Source organism: Phalacrocorax aristotelis, chromosome 7 (assembly GCF_949628215.1).
Source record: "Phalacrocorax aristotelis chromosome 7, bGulAri2.1, whole genome shotgun sequence".
NCBI lineage: Eukaryota > Metazoa > Chordata > Aves > Suliformes > Phalacrocoracidae > Phalacrocorax > Phalacrocorax aristotelis.
In genome coordinates, this window is record NC_134282.1 from 31,924,239 (window position 1) to 31,938,065 (window position 13,827).

General features: G+C 51.6%; 1 protein-coding gene across 1 annotated transcript in view; it reads right to left on the reverse strand.

Moving 5' to 3' along the window:
• Positions 1 to 5,387: 5,387 nt before the first annotated feature.
• The window catches only part of TRIP4 (thyroid hormone receptor interactor 4), a 33,807-nt gene continuing 25,367 nt past the window's right edge, over positions 5,388 to 13,827 (reverse strand). Inside the window, exons 12-13 of the mRNA XM_075099738.1 lie at positions 10,842 to 10,944; positions 5,388 to 5,608 (exon numbers count right to left, since the gene is read on the reverse strand). Of these exons, the coding sequence (XP_074955839.1) occupies positions 5,541 to 5,608; positions 10,842 to 10,944 (171 nt within the window). The 3' untranslated portion in view covers positions 5,388 to 5,540. The remainder of the gene's footprint in view (positions 5,609 to 10,841; positions 10,945 to 13,827) is intronic.

Genomic DNA, 13,827 nt, shown 5'->3' on the forward strand with positions numbered 1-13,827 from the left:
TTTTGGGTCCTTGAAATACCCTCTCCTGAGGTAGTCTATACCAAGGATGCACGGAGCCTCTGGGCCAGTCACAATGGGGTGCTTCTGCCACTCATTGCCAGTTAGGCTCACTTCGGCCTCCAATACAGTTAGCTCTTGGGATCCCCCTGTCACTCCAGCAATGCTGATGGGTTCTGCCCCTATATAGTTTGATGGCATTAAGGTGCACTGTGCGCCGGTGTCCACTAAAGCTTTATACTCCTGTGGGTCGGACGTGCCAGGCCATCGGATCCACACAGTCCAGTAAGCCCGGTTATCCCTTTCCTCCACCCGGCTGGAGGCAGGGCCCCTCTAGTCCTGATCATGGCAGTCACAACTCACTTCCTGTAAATGTGAATCAGGAGTCCCTCTATTACACTTAGAAATAAAATCTGCGCTTCTACTCCTCTGTCTGGGGACTTGCTCGCTGGAAACTGGAGCAGCAGCTTTCCTGGAAGAACCTCCCTGAGTGACTGTTCTTCCTTGCAGTTCATGTACTCGTGCCTGTAGGGTCGAAGTAGGCTTGCCATCCCACCTCATCATGTCCTCTCCGTGGTCACGCAGGTAGAACCATAGGGTGGCCCGTGGTGTGTATCCCCTTCTTTGAGCCAAAGGACGCTTATTCCTAACAGCTGAGACACTGCTCTGTCGAGGTGGGGAGTAGGACAGATCTTCTTTGAGTTGCTGGACCTCTTGGGATAGTTTCTCCACAGCAGAGACAAGCGAGGAAGAGATATTTGTGTCATAATCCCGGAGTCTATCTATCACCTCTGCCACCGTTGGTGTCTCGTCATCTTTCCAGGACATCACTGCCAATGAGTTTGCATGCGAAGATGGTGCGCTCCGTACAAACTTCCGCCACATGGGTCGTGTGCACTCGGCTTCATCTGGATCTTTGGATGACCGTTGATCATCCAGGTCACCATAAATCACCTCAAACACAGCTAATTCCCTGAGATACTGGATGCCTTTCTCCATAGTTGTCCATTTTCCTGGGCGATATGTAACATCTTCTTTAAAGGGATACCTTTCCTTCACTCCAGACAGGAGTCGCCTCCAGAGGCTGAGGGCTTGTGGTTTTTTTCCAATTGCTTTGTCAACGCCCCCTTCCCCAGAAAGGGATCCCAATTGTTTGGCTTCTTTTCCCTCTAGTTCCAGGCTACTGGCCCCATTATCCCAGCATCGGAGCAGCCAGGTGGCAATGTGCTCACCTGAACGACGGCTATAATCTTTTCGCATATCTCGCAACTCGCTTAAGGACAGGGATCGGGTGGTCTCTATTTCATTTATTACTTCTCCCTCCTCTCCCCGCGATGGCCCTGGTTCTTCATCATCCCGTTCTAAACGAGTTGATGTCCGCTTCCAATATTTCGTCTTATGTATGGGGGCAACTGATACTGGTACGGGTTTATTTTCTGAGCTAGCTCCGGTACTTGTTGTGGGGGTTTGAGTGGCTGCAGTGCCTGTTGTCAGGGCTGGATTGTCTACAGTGCCAGTCACTTTGCATTTCAATCCAGAGACATTCTCTTCCCCCTGGGGGCACTGAATACTGTTGAGCAGGGCTCGGTATGCATGGGCCAGACCCCAGCACGTTGCAGTTATCTGTGTCTCTCTGGAGTTCCCAGCGTAACAACATACTTTCTCCAAATATTCTACTAGTTTTTTAGGATTCTGCACTTGCTCGGGGGTGAAACTCCAAAACACTGGGGGTGCCCACTGCCCTAGGTATTTGCCCATGCTATCCCACATGCCCTGCCACTCGTAACTATCAAGCCTCGGGGCAGATTTCTGGGTGATATTCTTAAGTTGCTTAGTCAAAACCAAAACAACATGCCCAAAAACTAACAATGACTGCACCTTAACCACCCAAGGATGTTCAAGATACATAAAGGTTGTTGTAACAAAGGCACAGACATCATAGAACAAAGTTGCAAAGGTACAATTCTGTATTTCCTCCATGTAAAATCTCTCAGAGGAGGAGGTATAATTGCTAATTGCCTCAACAAGGTGGTATCCGAAGTACAGTAACGGTTTCAGCAAAAACCCCAAATACCAGATAAAGCTGAAAACGAGTGTTTGTATAACAAATCTCGTAGGCAAAACATTACTAATCACAGCAGAACACAGCAGACTCAAACAACCAACACCGATTTTTAACACCAACTGCAAAAAGGACAACATGGTGCTGGGACCAGCAGCTGTTGTTATCTCCAACCCTCGAGCCCCACGTTGGGCGCCAAAAAGACTGTCGTGGTTTAGCAGCAGCTCAGCCCCACACAGTCACTCGCTCACTCCCCACCGGTAGATGGGGGAGAGAATCAGAAGGGTAACGCTCGTGGGTTGGGATAAGAACAGTTTAATAATGAAAATTAAAAGAAACAACAGTAGAAATGCAATGTAAAGGAGAACAACGAGAGGCGCAAAGCCCCGGGGGAGGGGGGAAAGGGAGGGGAGAGGGGGAACGAACCGCCGGAACAAACCGCACGCGCCGCAGCCGCTCGCCGCCCGCCGACCCGACGCCGCGCCGCCTGCGCGCTGCCACTGCCCCCCCTCAATATACTGGTCATGGTGTCACATGGTATGGAATGAACCTGCCATTGGCCAGTCGGGGTCAGCCGCCCCCACCATGGCCCTGCCCCTCCCAGCCCCCCCTGCCACGCCACGCGGCAGAGCGCGGGAAGCTGGAAAGGTAGCTGACCCCCACAGTGAGGAGAATTAACCCCTTCTCAGCCAAAACCAGCACAGTGACCTCTAAAGGTCCCTTCCAACCCCAACCATTCTGTGATTCTGTGATTCTATTCTGGATAGTTAGTATTGATTTTCAGCACATCCCAGACCAGGAATGATGCTCCAAAGGGTGGGAAAACCAGCTTCTGCTGGGAATGCAGAATAAACCAGGGCTGGGTAGATGCATCAGCCTGCTCGTTTCCCGGCTAAAACCATAAATTATGTAATTAATACAGGAAGAAAATACAAACACCACTGAGCAAAGCAGCTTCGTTGGAAATGACCTCAGCATCCCTCCAATGGTACATTTCACCGTGACCATGAGTGGCATCCAGGATCCAGCCTGCCTGGGGCTGCTGGAGGCCTGCCACTGGGCTGCCAGCCCAGCAGGATTCCATGGATTTTACCAACAACTGATGGAGAACATGAAATCCTTGGGGATGACGCCATTAGGTGACGTGCAGATGTGAGCTGTAAGAGCTATAAAGGACAGGGAACTGATAAAGAGCAGCTGCCACTCCCATGGAGGTGGATACAGAAGATGGATCTCATTTAATACAAAGCCAAATTGCAGGCTCGTATTAAAAGCCTGTCTTAGGTAGGGGGGCAAGCAACCCATCCTGAGAAGTGGCATCCTGAGATGGGGATTTTGATGGGAATTAGGTGTGATGGACAGGACATGAACCCCACAGCCCCCTTGTCCCATGGGGATGGGACAAGATCCCACTGTCATGGCCTTGTCCAATGGTGCTGCGTTCCTGGGATAAGGAGTAGGAGCCGGAAACCTCAAGGCTGCGGCACACGGAGCCCAGGCTGGGTGCAACCCCCGGGCGCTGAGCACATCCTCCCTGACTGCTTCACCACTCTGGGCATTCCATGTCTTGAGCATCCCGGTCCTCCCAGGCCATGCTGGTGAGGCACAGGGCAGCAGAGACATCAGTGAGATTTTGTGAAAGACATTGTCCACCACAGAACGGGATGCTGCTTCTCCATGCACCTGGGAGAGCCTCTCCCCCACCATCATCCTGCGAGCACTGCCTTTGTGCTGGCTGCTCCAGGGTCCACGCCTGCCACCTCGAGAAGAGATGCTCTGGGAAGCTGCAGGCTGCGGGTGAAGTGACCTCCATGTCCTGCCTCTCCCACCCAGACACCAAGACTGAGTCCTCTCCTGCCTCCTTCCCCCATGGCACCAGGACCCCGGGACGCCACCCCAAGCCCCACCTTCCTCTCCAGCTCGGCTCCTATGGGCACCGCAGGCATTTTTCCCCAGCTCTCAAGGAATATCCACCCAAAAGAGGAGAATCTCCATGATACAAGAAGAGAAATGTGTGCAGGGAAGTCACCAAGAGTGCCGGCACAACTGATTGGGACCATACTGGTGGGACACGAGGGACAGGGACAGGCTGGTGAATGGGGGGACACAGGCAGAGGAGGAAGGAAGCAGGAGAAGCCCATCTTCTTCTGCCAGGCCAAAGAGAAGCTCCTGTACCACAACCTCCATGCCAAGCCTGAGGTGAAACACCCGTAGGATTTCCCAAACAAGAATGGCATGGAATCCAGATCCACCATCTCCAGTGCCCCAGAGATCCCATAAAAGAGGAGCTATAAGATGACTCCCAGGGAAAACACAGTGTCCAGCTGCCAAGTTTCAGGGCAGGCAGACAGCTGGCACAAAGGCTTCACACCCTCTTCCTCCTCTCCACTGGGGTAGCAACAGGAACTGAGGCAGAGGGCTGGGACAACCTGCAACCAGTGACCGTGCCAAGCAGCTGAGCCTGCAGCCCTGCTCTGCTCCCTGCCACATCCCCAGGGAGGAGGAGGAGGAGGAGGAGGAGGAGGAGGAGGAGGAGGGATGCCAGCAGTGCTGGGGAGTTGCTCGGTCCCCTCTGGAGCAGGGTGGGCTCTGGGGAATGAGGAGCACCTAGACCACGGCAAGGCAGAGCCTGGAGCAACATGGCACGAAAGACTCCCAGCCCAGCAAACACCAACATGCAATGAGCATAGACGCAGCAACACAGGGAGGCGCTGAAAATGAATTAAAGAAAAAGGAGAAATTAATCTTATTCATGAGGTAGAGCAGGTTTTTAACTCAGGCACACAACTACTAGAGCTGGGGGGCAGGGGCGTCACCTTTTACAGGGTGGCTGCTGCTTTGGTACAAATCAGGAGAGAGATGTAAGGCTGGGCGCTTCCTGGTAATGCCAAGAGTTGTAAGGGCAAGCTCCAGCAAGCAAAAAGCCTCCCAGCAGGAACAGAGCCCACCTTGCACCCTGAGTTCCCTGCATCCCCCCAAGTCCCCTGCATGCCCTCAACAGGGCTTGGGCTTTCCAGCTGCTGGGAGTCATCCCCCTCACCCCCCATTTCTCGTCCTTCTCCTGAAAGGCCAACACCGCAATGGGTCTGACCCCATTCTGCCAAAAGACCTCGAAGCATATTTTGGGGAGGAACATGTTGCCAAAGCCAGGACGGAGCCACCTCCTGCCTGCTGAGACAGATGCAGCTGGTCTGGCTGCTGTCCCAGGATCCAGGGCTCACCGGAGATGCCAGCACTTGAGTGAATCCCACCTGTCAAGCTCCATCTCCCACCAGCCCTTGTCTGCAGCATACAACTTCCCAGGAAGCACAGGGCTGTTGGGCAAGAGCTTGGTGAAAATCAGTCTCTTTTAATGCTTTTGAAATACAACGGATAAAGCAATACCTAAAAAGCGTTCTTGGATCTGTCTTGCACCTGCTTTCCAGAGTCGAGGACCATCCTGGCACACTTCGGTGGGAAAGTGGTGCTGCTCCCCCACGGCTCACCCCATCGCTTTCTGCTTCATTAACCCCTTCTTTGCTCCCTGATGGATCTTTGCATCCAGCTTCCCTGTAAAGAGGGGATTAAAAAAAAGGGAAAAAAACCAACAAACCCTCATCACTCTTTTATTTTTAAATGCTATTTGCAATGCAAATCAGCTGAAGGCAGCGAGGTCTCCTAGTTAGTGAGTTCATGTCACATTCAATTATCGTGCTTGAGGAGCCAGGCGTTTCCAGCTGCTGTAGCTTCCCTCTGCAGGCCCAACACTGGGGCGCCGGGGGCAAGTGTATCCGACATGGCAAAGAGATGCCAGAGAGGGGTAAATTCAGTGAGGAGGAGAGTAAATTGACATCCAGCACTTGCCCGTTGCTACCAGGGGGCGAACTGATGCCCTCAGCCACCCACAGGATGTGTGTTGACATGTTTGAAGGAGATGGGGGACCATCAAGCACCATGTCAGGGGACATGTTTCTCTATGGCATGGGGGCTTGGGGACAATAAACCCTAAGCTTGGGGATGATGATGCAATGGGGCACACAATGTGATGGGGGTCAAACACTCTGTGCTGCCAAGTGCCAAGCTGGTGGCTTCCAAGGCCACCAGCTGGGAGGGACATGCTGCCTTTGCCAGTGAGCAGCACTTCAGGGGGACCCAGGCACCCACGGCCAGCTGCTCTGGTGGGACCTAGAGCAAATGCTGCCTCCCCTTGTCCTTCATAGCCCTCAATGGCTTTGCTGCCAGCTCTACTTTCCCACCTGGGAGAGAAGCAGGACACCAGAACATGGGATTTGGGCAACTCCTGCAGGAGAAGCCAAAAGCCAGGCACAGCAAGCAAGCCAATGCACTGCCTTGGAGGAGTGTCCCCATCCCTCTCTCCTTGCCTGTAAAAAAACAAGGATGCTCCTGCTCTCCCAGGCAAAGCTGTGTCTGCCAAAAGGGAGAGGAAAAAAGGGAAGGTGAGCTTAAGCAAGGCAGCACAGCAAAGAGCCAGCCTCTTGGAAGGGCTTTGCCATCAGCCAGCACCGGTCCCCTCCTCTAATGAGACACATCTCCCCAGGAGCTTGCCTCCCTGCCTCTGCTCCCCTGTGTCTTCCCATCCTCCAAATGCTAGCCTCATCCTGTCTCTGTCTGGTGCTGGGAGCAGGGACAGGGCTTCACCACATTGCAGAAGCCTGCAAGAAAAACTGCAGAGCCTGTGGTGAGCTGGGGAGAGCGGCCCTGGTCCCTGGGGAGCATCCCCTGTGTCCCTTGGGAGCAAGAGGTGGCCACTGTGGCCACACCGTCAGGAGAGGAAGCAAAGGTATCAGAGCTTGATCCCAAGGAGGTGGACAGACAGACCCCGTCCCAGCAAAATCCCAGTGAGGTGGATGGAGCCAGAGCTGGCAGGCACCTCATCCGGGTCCCACAGCATCCTCCCTCCAGGGAATCTAGCCTGGTTTCACCCCATGGGTGAAGCACGGCCCACGCAGTCCCTGAGAGAGCTGTATTCTCCAGCCCAGCTACGGCACCCAGCAGATCTCATCCCTGGTGGGGACCAGATCCACCAGGCTCCAAACGGGTCCCACTTTGGCCACTGCTCCAAAAACTGCTGGCAAATACCCATGTGCTGCAAGAAGCAGGTGCTTGTCCAGAGCAAATGGCTCCAAACACCCCAGAGATCACCACCTTCTCTTCAAACCCAGAAAACTTATCAATTTCAGCTCAACAAAGAGTCCAACAACACTTTTTCCAGGAGAGGCAGTTTCAAAACTGCTTTGCTCAGGATGTCCCACCAGGACAACCCAGACTCCCTGAAACCGGTCCTCCTTCAGCTTGAGTTTTGGGCCAGCCCTGTTCCTGTCTGAGACTGAGAAAAAAGTTCAATGCACCAAACCCATAACACATGCAAAAACCAAAAAGCGAGCAAGGGTTTACAGGTCGCTGTGCCATAGATCCGCAAACTGAAACGCAGCTACAGTCAGGTCAAAACTGGAAGAAGGAATGCTGCTGCTATCTCAGTGCAGTAGCTGCCAAACTGCAGCCCACGGGACACAAAAGGGTGTCTGCAAAACTCTTCCACCATCACAAATGAGAAAATTAAAACTGAGGCAAAGTGAAAGGGCAAAACAGGGCATTACTTGAAGCATCTGTTTTCAGACAGTGTTCTCACCCTGAGCTGCAGAGTTTGGACGATGCTTTCCTCCAAGGTTTGGGAAATCTATCCCTTCTGCCCCCCTGTGTGGGAGACAACTTTCCCCACCTCCCTCAGGATGGGGAAGAAGCCCCCTCCTTGCAACGGCTGGAGTCAGCAACAGGCACCCAAGAAGGCTGAACCAGCATGGCCAGACTGTCCAGAAGCAGCGTGTTTGGCCAGCACGTCACCAGGCTGTGGGGTTTTTAGCAGGAGAAAGGCAGTGAGTTCACACTCGCTTCATGCTCTGGTCCCCCCCACCACCTGGAGGTCTGTGTCACCTCCAGGGCTGTAAGCTTCATATTTAACACACCTGCCTGCTCCTCCTGGACCCCAAAAGCAAATTGGGAGGCTCCTTGGCTCTGTCAGCTGGCAAAGATAAAAACAACACATGGGTAACCTTTAGGAAAAGGCTAAAAATAAGGCAATGGCCCAAGGGTCCCCTTCTCTTTCTGCTCAGTGATTTAGGAACTCTTATCCTGCACTGCAACATGTCCCTTCGTCCGCTCCTCCACACTCTTCCAGCCATCAGCTGTTGAAGGGAGGTTTCTGAGCAATGCTTGAGGGAGGCTTCAAGGAAGCTTTGCCCATATTCAAGGAAATCTCCCATGTGAACTGCCACCAAGCTTCATCCTCATGTGCTGAAACTAAGCGGGCACATGCCTGGGGACAGCTGTGCTCCCAAACACAATGCAAACGCAGTGCCAATTTCTTCCACACAAACAATAACCCTGGCAGCAAAAAACAGGCTATGTTAAGTTTCCCCCCACTCCCCATCCCCGGGCTGCTAAAAACGACTAATTTGCAATAGAGAAGCATTCGGATGTCATCGCGGCAAGGTCCATGCTGTTATCTGGCAAGAAAAACTGCTCCAGCTTGGCTTCCCAACAATACAAACTGGCATTTTGTCATGGCTTGAGCCAGGCTTCAAGGAGACCAGGGCAGCCAGAGAGCTCAGCTGGGGACGTGAGCCGACACCTTACCCCTGCTCTGCTTCCAGCTTGGAGAATTAAGCTTTTGACTGCCTCGGACGAGATGCCAGCACCTATTAAAGCAGCACCTTACCCCAGTGAAAGGTCAAACCCTTCCCTGCTCCTTCCCTAGGCTGTCACAAATTTCACCCAGATGGATGACGTCCCCTCCAGAAGGGGAAAATGCAACTCCACAGCCTCCCCTGCCACTCCCCTCGTGACAGCTCCTGTTGGGATGGAGGGCAGGAAAGGCAGGGCCAGCAGCAGGAGAAGGCAGCGCAGGCGGCTGCCAGCACAGCTGGCTTCCTTCCAGGCTGTTAGACTGATCCTTCTCCAAGCAGGAAAGTGTCACAACACGAAGGAAACGATGTGACAGATGGGAAGGGGACAAGCAGCGCCTGCACCCGGTGAGGCAGACATGCAGAAGCTGGCCACCCTGTGCTCACACCATGCAGCAGCTTCCCCTTCAGCCGCTGCCAGCAGCTCTCCTCCTAACCACAGCCAGATGGAGGCAGATGTGGCAGTGAAGGGGCATAAGAGAGCCTGTATGAGAGCAAGGTGAGGTTAAAACAAGAGAAAAAAGAAAAAGAAAAAGAAAAAGAAAAAGAAAAAAAGAAAAAGAAAAAAGAGAAAAAAGAAAAAAGAGAAAAAAGAAAAAAGAGAAAAAAGAAAAAAGAGAAAAAAGAAAAAAGAGAAAAAAGAAAAAAGAGAAAAAAGAAAAAAGAGAAAAAAGAAAAAAGAGAAAAAAGAAAAAAGAGAAAAAAGAAAAAAGAGAAAAAAGAAAAAAGAGAAAAAAGAAAAAAGAGAAAAAAGAAAAAAGAGAAAAAAGAAAAAGAGAAAAAAGAAAAAAGAAAAAAGAAAAAAGAAAAAAGAAAAAAGAAAAAAAGAAAAAAGAAAAAAAGAAAACAAGAAAAAAAGAAAACAAGAAAAAAGAAAAAGAAAAGAATGAGATGCGGCGGCTGCTCCAGTATGCAACAGGAGTGACTGTTCCACCGCAGCAAAGATGTCTGCATCCTAAATAACTCAGCGCAGCCCAGCGTGCTGGGAAAGACCCGTCCCTGGGGGAGGACAGTGCCGCTAGCAAGATCCAAGTGCTGCAGCTCACCAAGCGTTGTTTGTTGCCATCGGCTGAATGCACCTCCCAGATGTTGCTACAAAAGGCAGGGAAGAAACCAAATTGTTTGGCCCTGCTCAATACCCCAGCAGGGCAGGAACACCCCCAATACCCCAGGAAAGACCAAAGCCATGGGAGAACGGTGCTTCTCTGAGCAGTGAGGGGGAAAGAACCTCAAAAACAACAAATATAACCCTACACTGTGCTTCAAAAGCCCTGCCACTCCTGCACTACTAGATAATTACTCCCGGAGAACCATGCTGCAAACAAGAAAGAAAACCCAGTCATCAGCTCTGCTAAACAAACAGCCAAGACTATTTCTGCTTATGCTGCTTTTAGCCTGTCAAATTAATTTTTCACATCCCCTGAAAGCATGTATGGTGCCTTCCCTAGGCTGTGTGGCAGAGAAGCTGCTAATAAGGATGGAGCTGACTGCAGGCTCCCCAGCTGCTGCATCCCTCCTCCATTCTTTTTACAGCAGTGGGCAGGAATAACTGGCAGCCTGCAGAGGGGCTGGTGGCTCATAAAAGGAACTAATGACACTGGCAAGCAGAGTGCGGACAGATGCTGCAGCACTTCCTTGCAAGCTCTGCCAGGACATCCCATCCTGACGCCTGTGGATGGAGAACATCCATCTGGCCCTGTAGCTCTCACTGCTCCAAGCCCTCACCATCCTCACGGGCAAGAGGGCAATTTCAAACTGCAGGCAAGGAGCTAGCGCAGATCTGCCTGAGCATCGCTGTACCAGCTCGTATCCTGACCAAGGACGATGCCAGAAGCGGATCAGCTGCAGGCACGAGCGCTCTTTGACTCCTGAGTGTTAGCAAAGGCAGGAAGAAGCATGTATTTGGAAGGAAGGAACATCTGGGAAAAGGGGAACTGAAGACAAAAAAAATTACAGATGTATTTGAGTCATTAAACAAACACCTACAGATCAAAGAGCGCAGGGCAAAGGTTGCGAACTCATATGGCAAAGGCAAGCAGAGGTGGTGATGAGAGCAGGCACGAAAGGCCATGGGGGGCATCTGTGGAAACTTTACTACTTACAGATTTTGGGTTTTCCTTTGATGGGAAACTTCACAACCATCTCCTGGGGATTAGTGCAGATAAAGACAAATGGAGACCCGGACTCCTGGCTCAGATCCGGATACTGCAAAACAGAGACACACACGCAAAGCAGAGTCAGACCAACTGCCACGGGTGTGAAAAGAGCTCAGCAGTCAGGAGCAGAGAAAGCTTTATTTAAGAGATGGGTTATATCTAGGCTGTAGCAGCTAAGACTAAACCAGTTCAAGAACTTTTCACTTTAAATAAATAAATAAATAAAACAAATTGCGGGTTTGGGTCTTAGTCAATAAGCCCCTAGGCTAAGCATCCTCCCATCGTGCCTCTGCCAAGGCTTGTTCCCTTTTTGGTTCTACTCACCAAGCTGCTTCCCTGTGTGCTCCCTAACCCTTTTCAGCACCCTTTAGCACCGGCCTGTGTTTTGCCACTTAAAAGGTGTGGTTTCACACTTCGCTTAAGCTGATCTAAAGCACAGGATGTCAATAGAGAAGCAGTCAGGGGCCCCGCCCTTCCAAGCTTGCCTACTCAGTGCCTGCTTTGCACTAGGACCAATTTCCAGCCCAAAGCATTCCTGCATTCAGCTGACCAGGGCTGTGGGTACCCCCACCAAACCCCAGCAGGTGGTGGACAGCACACCAGCACCTCAACCAAAACAGCTTGGCCAAGCCAACAAAATTATGACCACCAGAAGAGTGGCCACATCTTCTACTAAAGCAGCTGTCCCAGCTGCAGATACACGCCCATCTCTTCCTCACAAAGCTCAGTCTAAACACAAGGGCTTTGACATTTGGAGAGCATGCACCATCCTGCTGTGGGACGTGCATCCCTTGAGATTCGTCTGCATCTGAAGGGTTAGCAGTAGAAAAACCGCTTGTGGCGTGCCAGGTCAATGGCTCAGAGAAGTCAGCTGTCTCCATGCAGGCCTGGCTCTGCACACGGAGCCTACAGAGAGATTTCAATGTGATGAAGACCTGGAGGAATTTTATAGGAAGAGTATAAACAGATTGTTTCTCTCATTCACCATGGGAGAAAAAGGAGAGAAAGAAAAACCACTGAGTGAGGGAAGTGCACCAAAGTCCTCTCCGGACGCAGCTCAGCCTCACTGGTGTTCAAAAGTGAAATGCAAAACAGTAATAAAAAAATGTATGTAACAATCATCACTTCAGATTCCATCAGCTGCAGACCTTGAGCTGACAGGTGCGGAGGTGAGGGCATGCCCTAAAGGTGCTCCAGCCCAGGAAATCCAGTTCAAACAGAATGCGGAAGTAGTTTTCCTTCCATGGGAAAAATGCCTTTTTTTTTTTTTTTTGCTTCCCTGCCTTCCTTAAGCAGATCCATCAAGGCTGCTTGTAGGGGACTGGATGCCAGACCAGATGGAGCAGCGTGTCCTGGCAAATCCCCCATTTGTTACTAACAAATGATTCCTAGGCTAAGTGTTCGAAAAGCTCTCACCGACCTGCCAAGATGAGTTTGGATTTGCCCTGGAACAGCTGGGCACGGAGAGGGGAGCAGGGAGCACCCCACTCTCTCAGTACTGTAGCAGGGCTTGGCAGAGTTGCCAGCGGTTATGGGAGATTTACAGAAGCCTGACACTGGGATTGGATCAACTGGGGAAAGCATTTCCAGCCCCTCTCATTTTACAGCAGTGTGTAAGAGCTGTTCACCGAGCAAGACAGCAATGTGTGTGCAGTTAGCTGCAATGTACAACACCCGCGCTGGGGGAGGAATAGCTGCACTGATCTGCATTCCATGCGGATGCCCTGCTGTACCAGTCTGGGGTTGGAGAGGTTTCTCCCTTTTTTTGTTTTGTTTTTTTGGCTGAGCCACGTTACTTGACTTGCTTCCACTGCTCCATGCCGATGCCAGGATTTTCATTTCCCATCTGCAGGGAAGAGGATCTTGGAAGGTTGGAAAGAGCCAACATGAATATCCCCAACCAATGCTTGGCGAGTGCGGAATGCTGGAGCTGCTTTATTGCTGTCAGCATCCTGCGTGTGACTGGTGGCTCCTCCACAGCCGCAACACCCGACTTACCCAGCAGCTCCCACACCAGCAAGGCCTCCAAAGGTCAAACCATAAAGTGGTGAGGCATAAGCCACCATCCAGACCTGATCACAGAGGTGGTCCATCGCCGCTCTGCTACACATGGTTCAGCCAGTGCCTTCTTCAGCCAGGCTGTGTGGCCAAGACCAGTGTGCTGTCTTGCTGCCTGGAGTATGGCTGCTTCCCAAATCTCCTTAGCCACCATCTCCTAGGTGGACCTGGACATCACTGTGTCCCCCTTCATGCACCTTACAGGCCCTCACACAGGGACTACGCCTGTGGCAGATACCCCAGCATCGGCAGCAAAAGCAACAGCCAGGTTGGTTTCTCCACTGACAGCTTTCATCCGAAACCAGGATCAAACCTTCAGCATCAAAATCTTCCAGATCAATCCGATCCCAAGGCCAAGGCAGATGCCACAGCTGTGACTCAGGTTTACACTTCCGTGCCGCAGCCTTTCATCTTCACTCCCAGGGTGAGTTTCTGTACATGTGCCAAATCCGTCCATGTCCTGCATTTTAAAAGCCCCAGTCCTTCCTCTGGCATCCCACTCCCAGGAGGCAGGGAAGGAGTCCCTTGTCGAGCTGCTACAGTTAAGGCTTCCTATTGTACCTACTCCGGAAACCTCTTATCCCATCCTGGTGAACAACAAAAGCAGAATATTCCTGCCTGCCGGAGCTGAGAAAAAGCCATAACCCTTTCCTCTGCCTAGAGGCAAGATGCTCCAGGTGGAAAAGGTGGGGCTGAGCTCCCCCAAGATGCTGAGCCCTCATAAGATGCTGAGCCAACCTAGTGGCCAGGCTCCCCTCCTTCCCCCAGTCCCTTCCACAAGTCAATTCAACTCATTCATCCTGCAGAAATTTAGGGGGCTTTTGGGTAAAGTAAATTTTCTGCTGGGTTAATGGGCTGAACTGCTCAAAGAAGG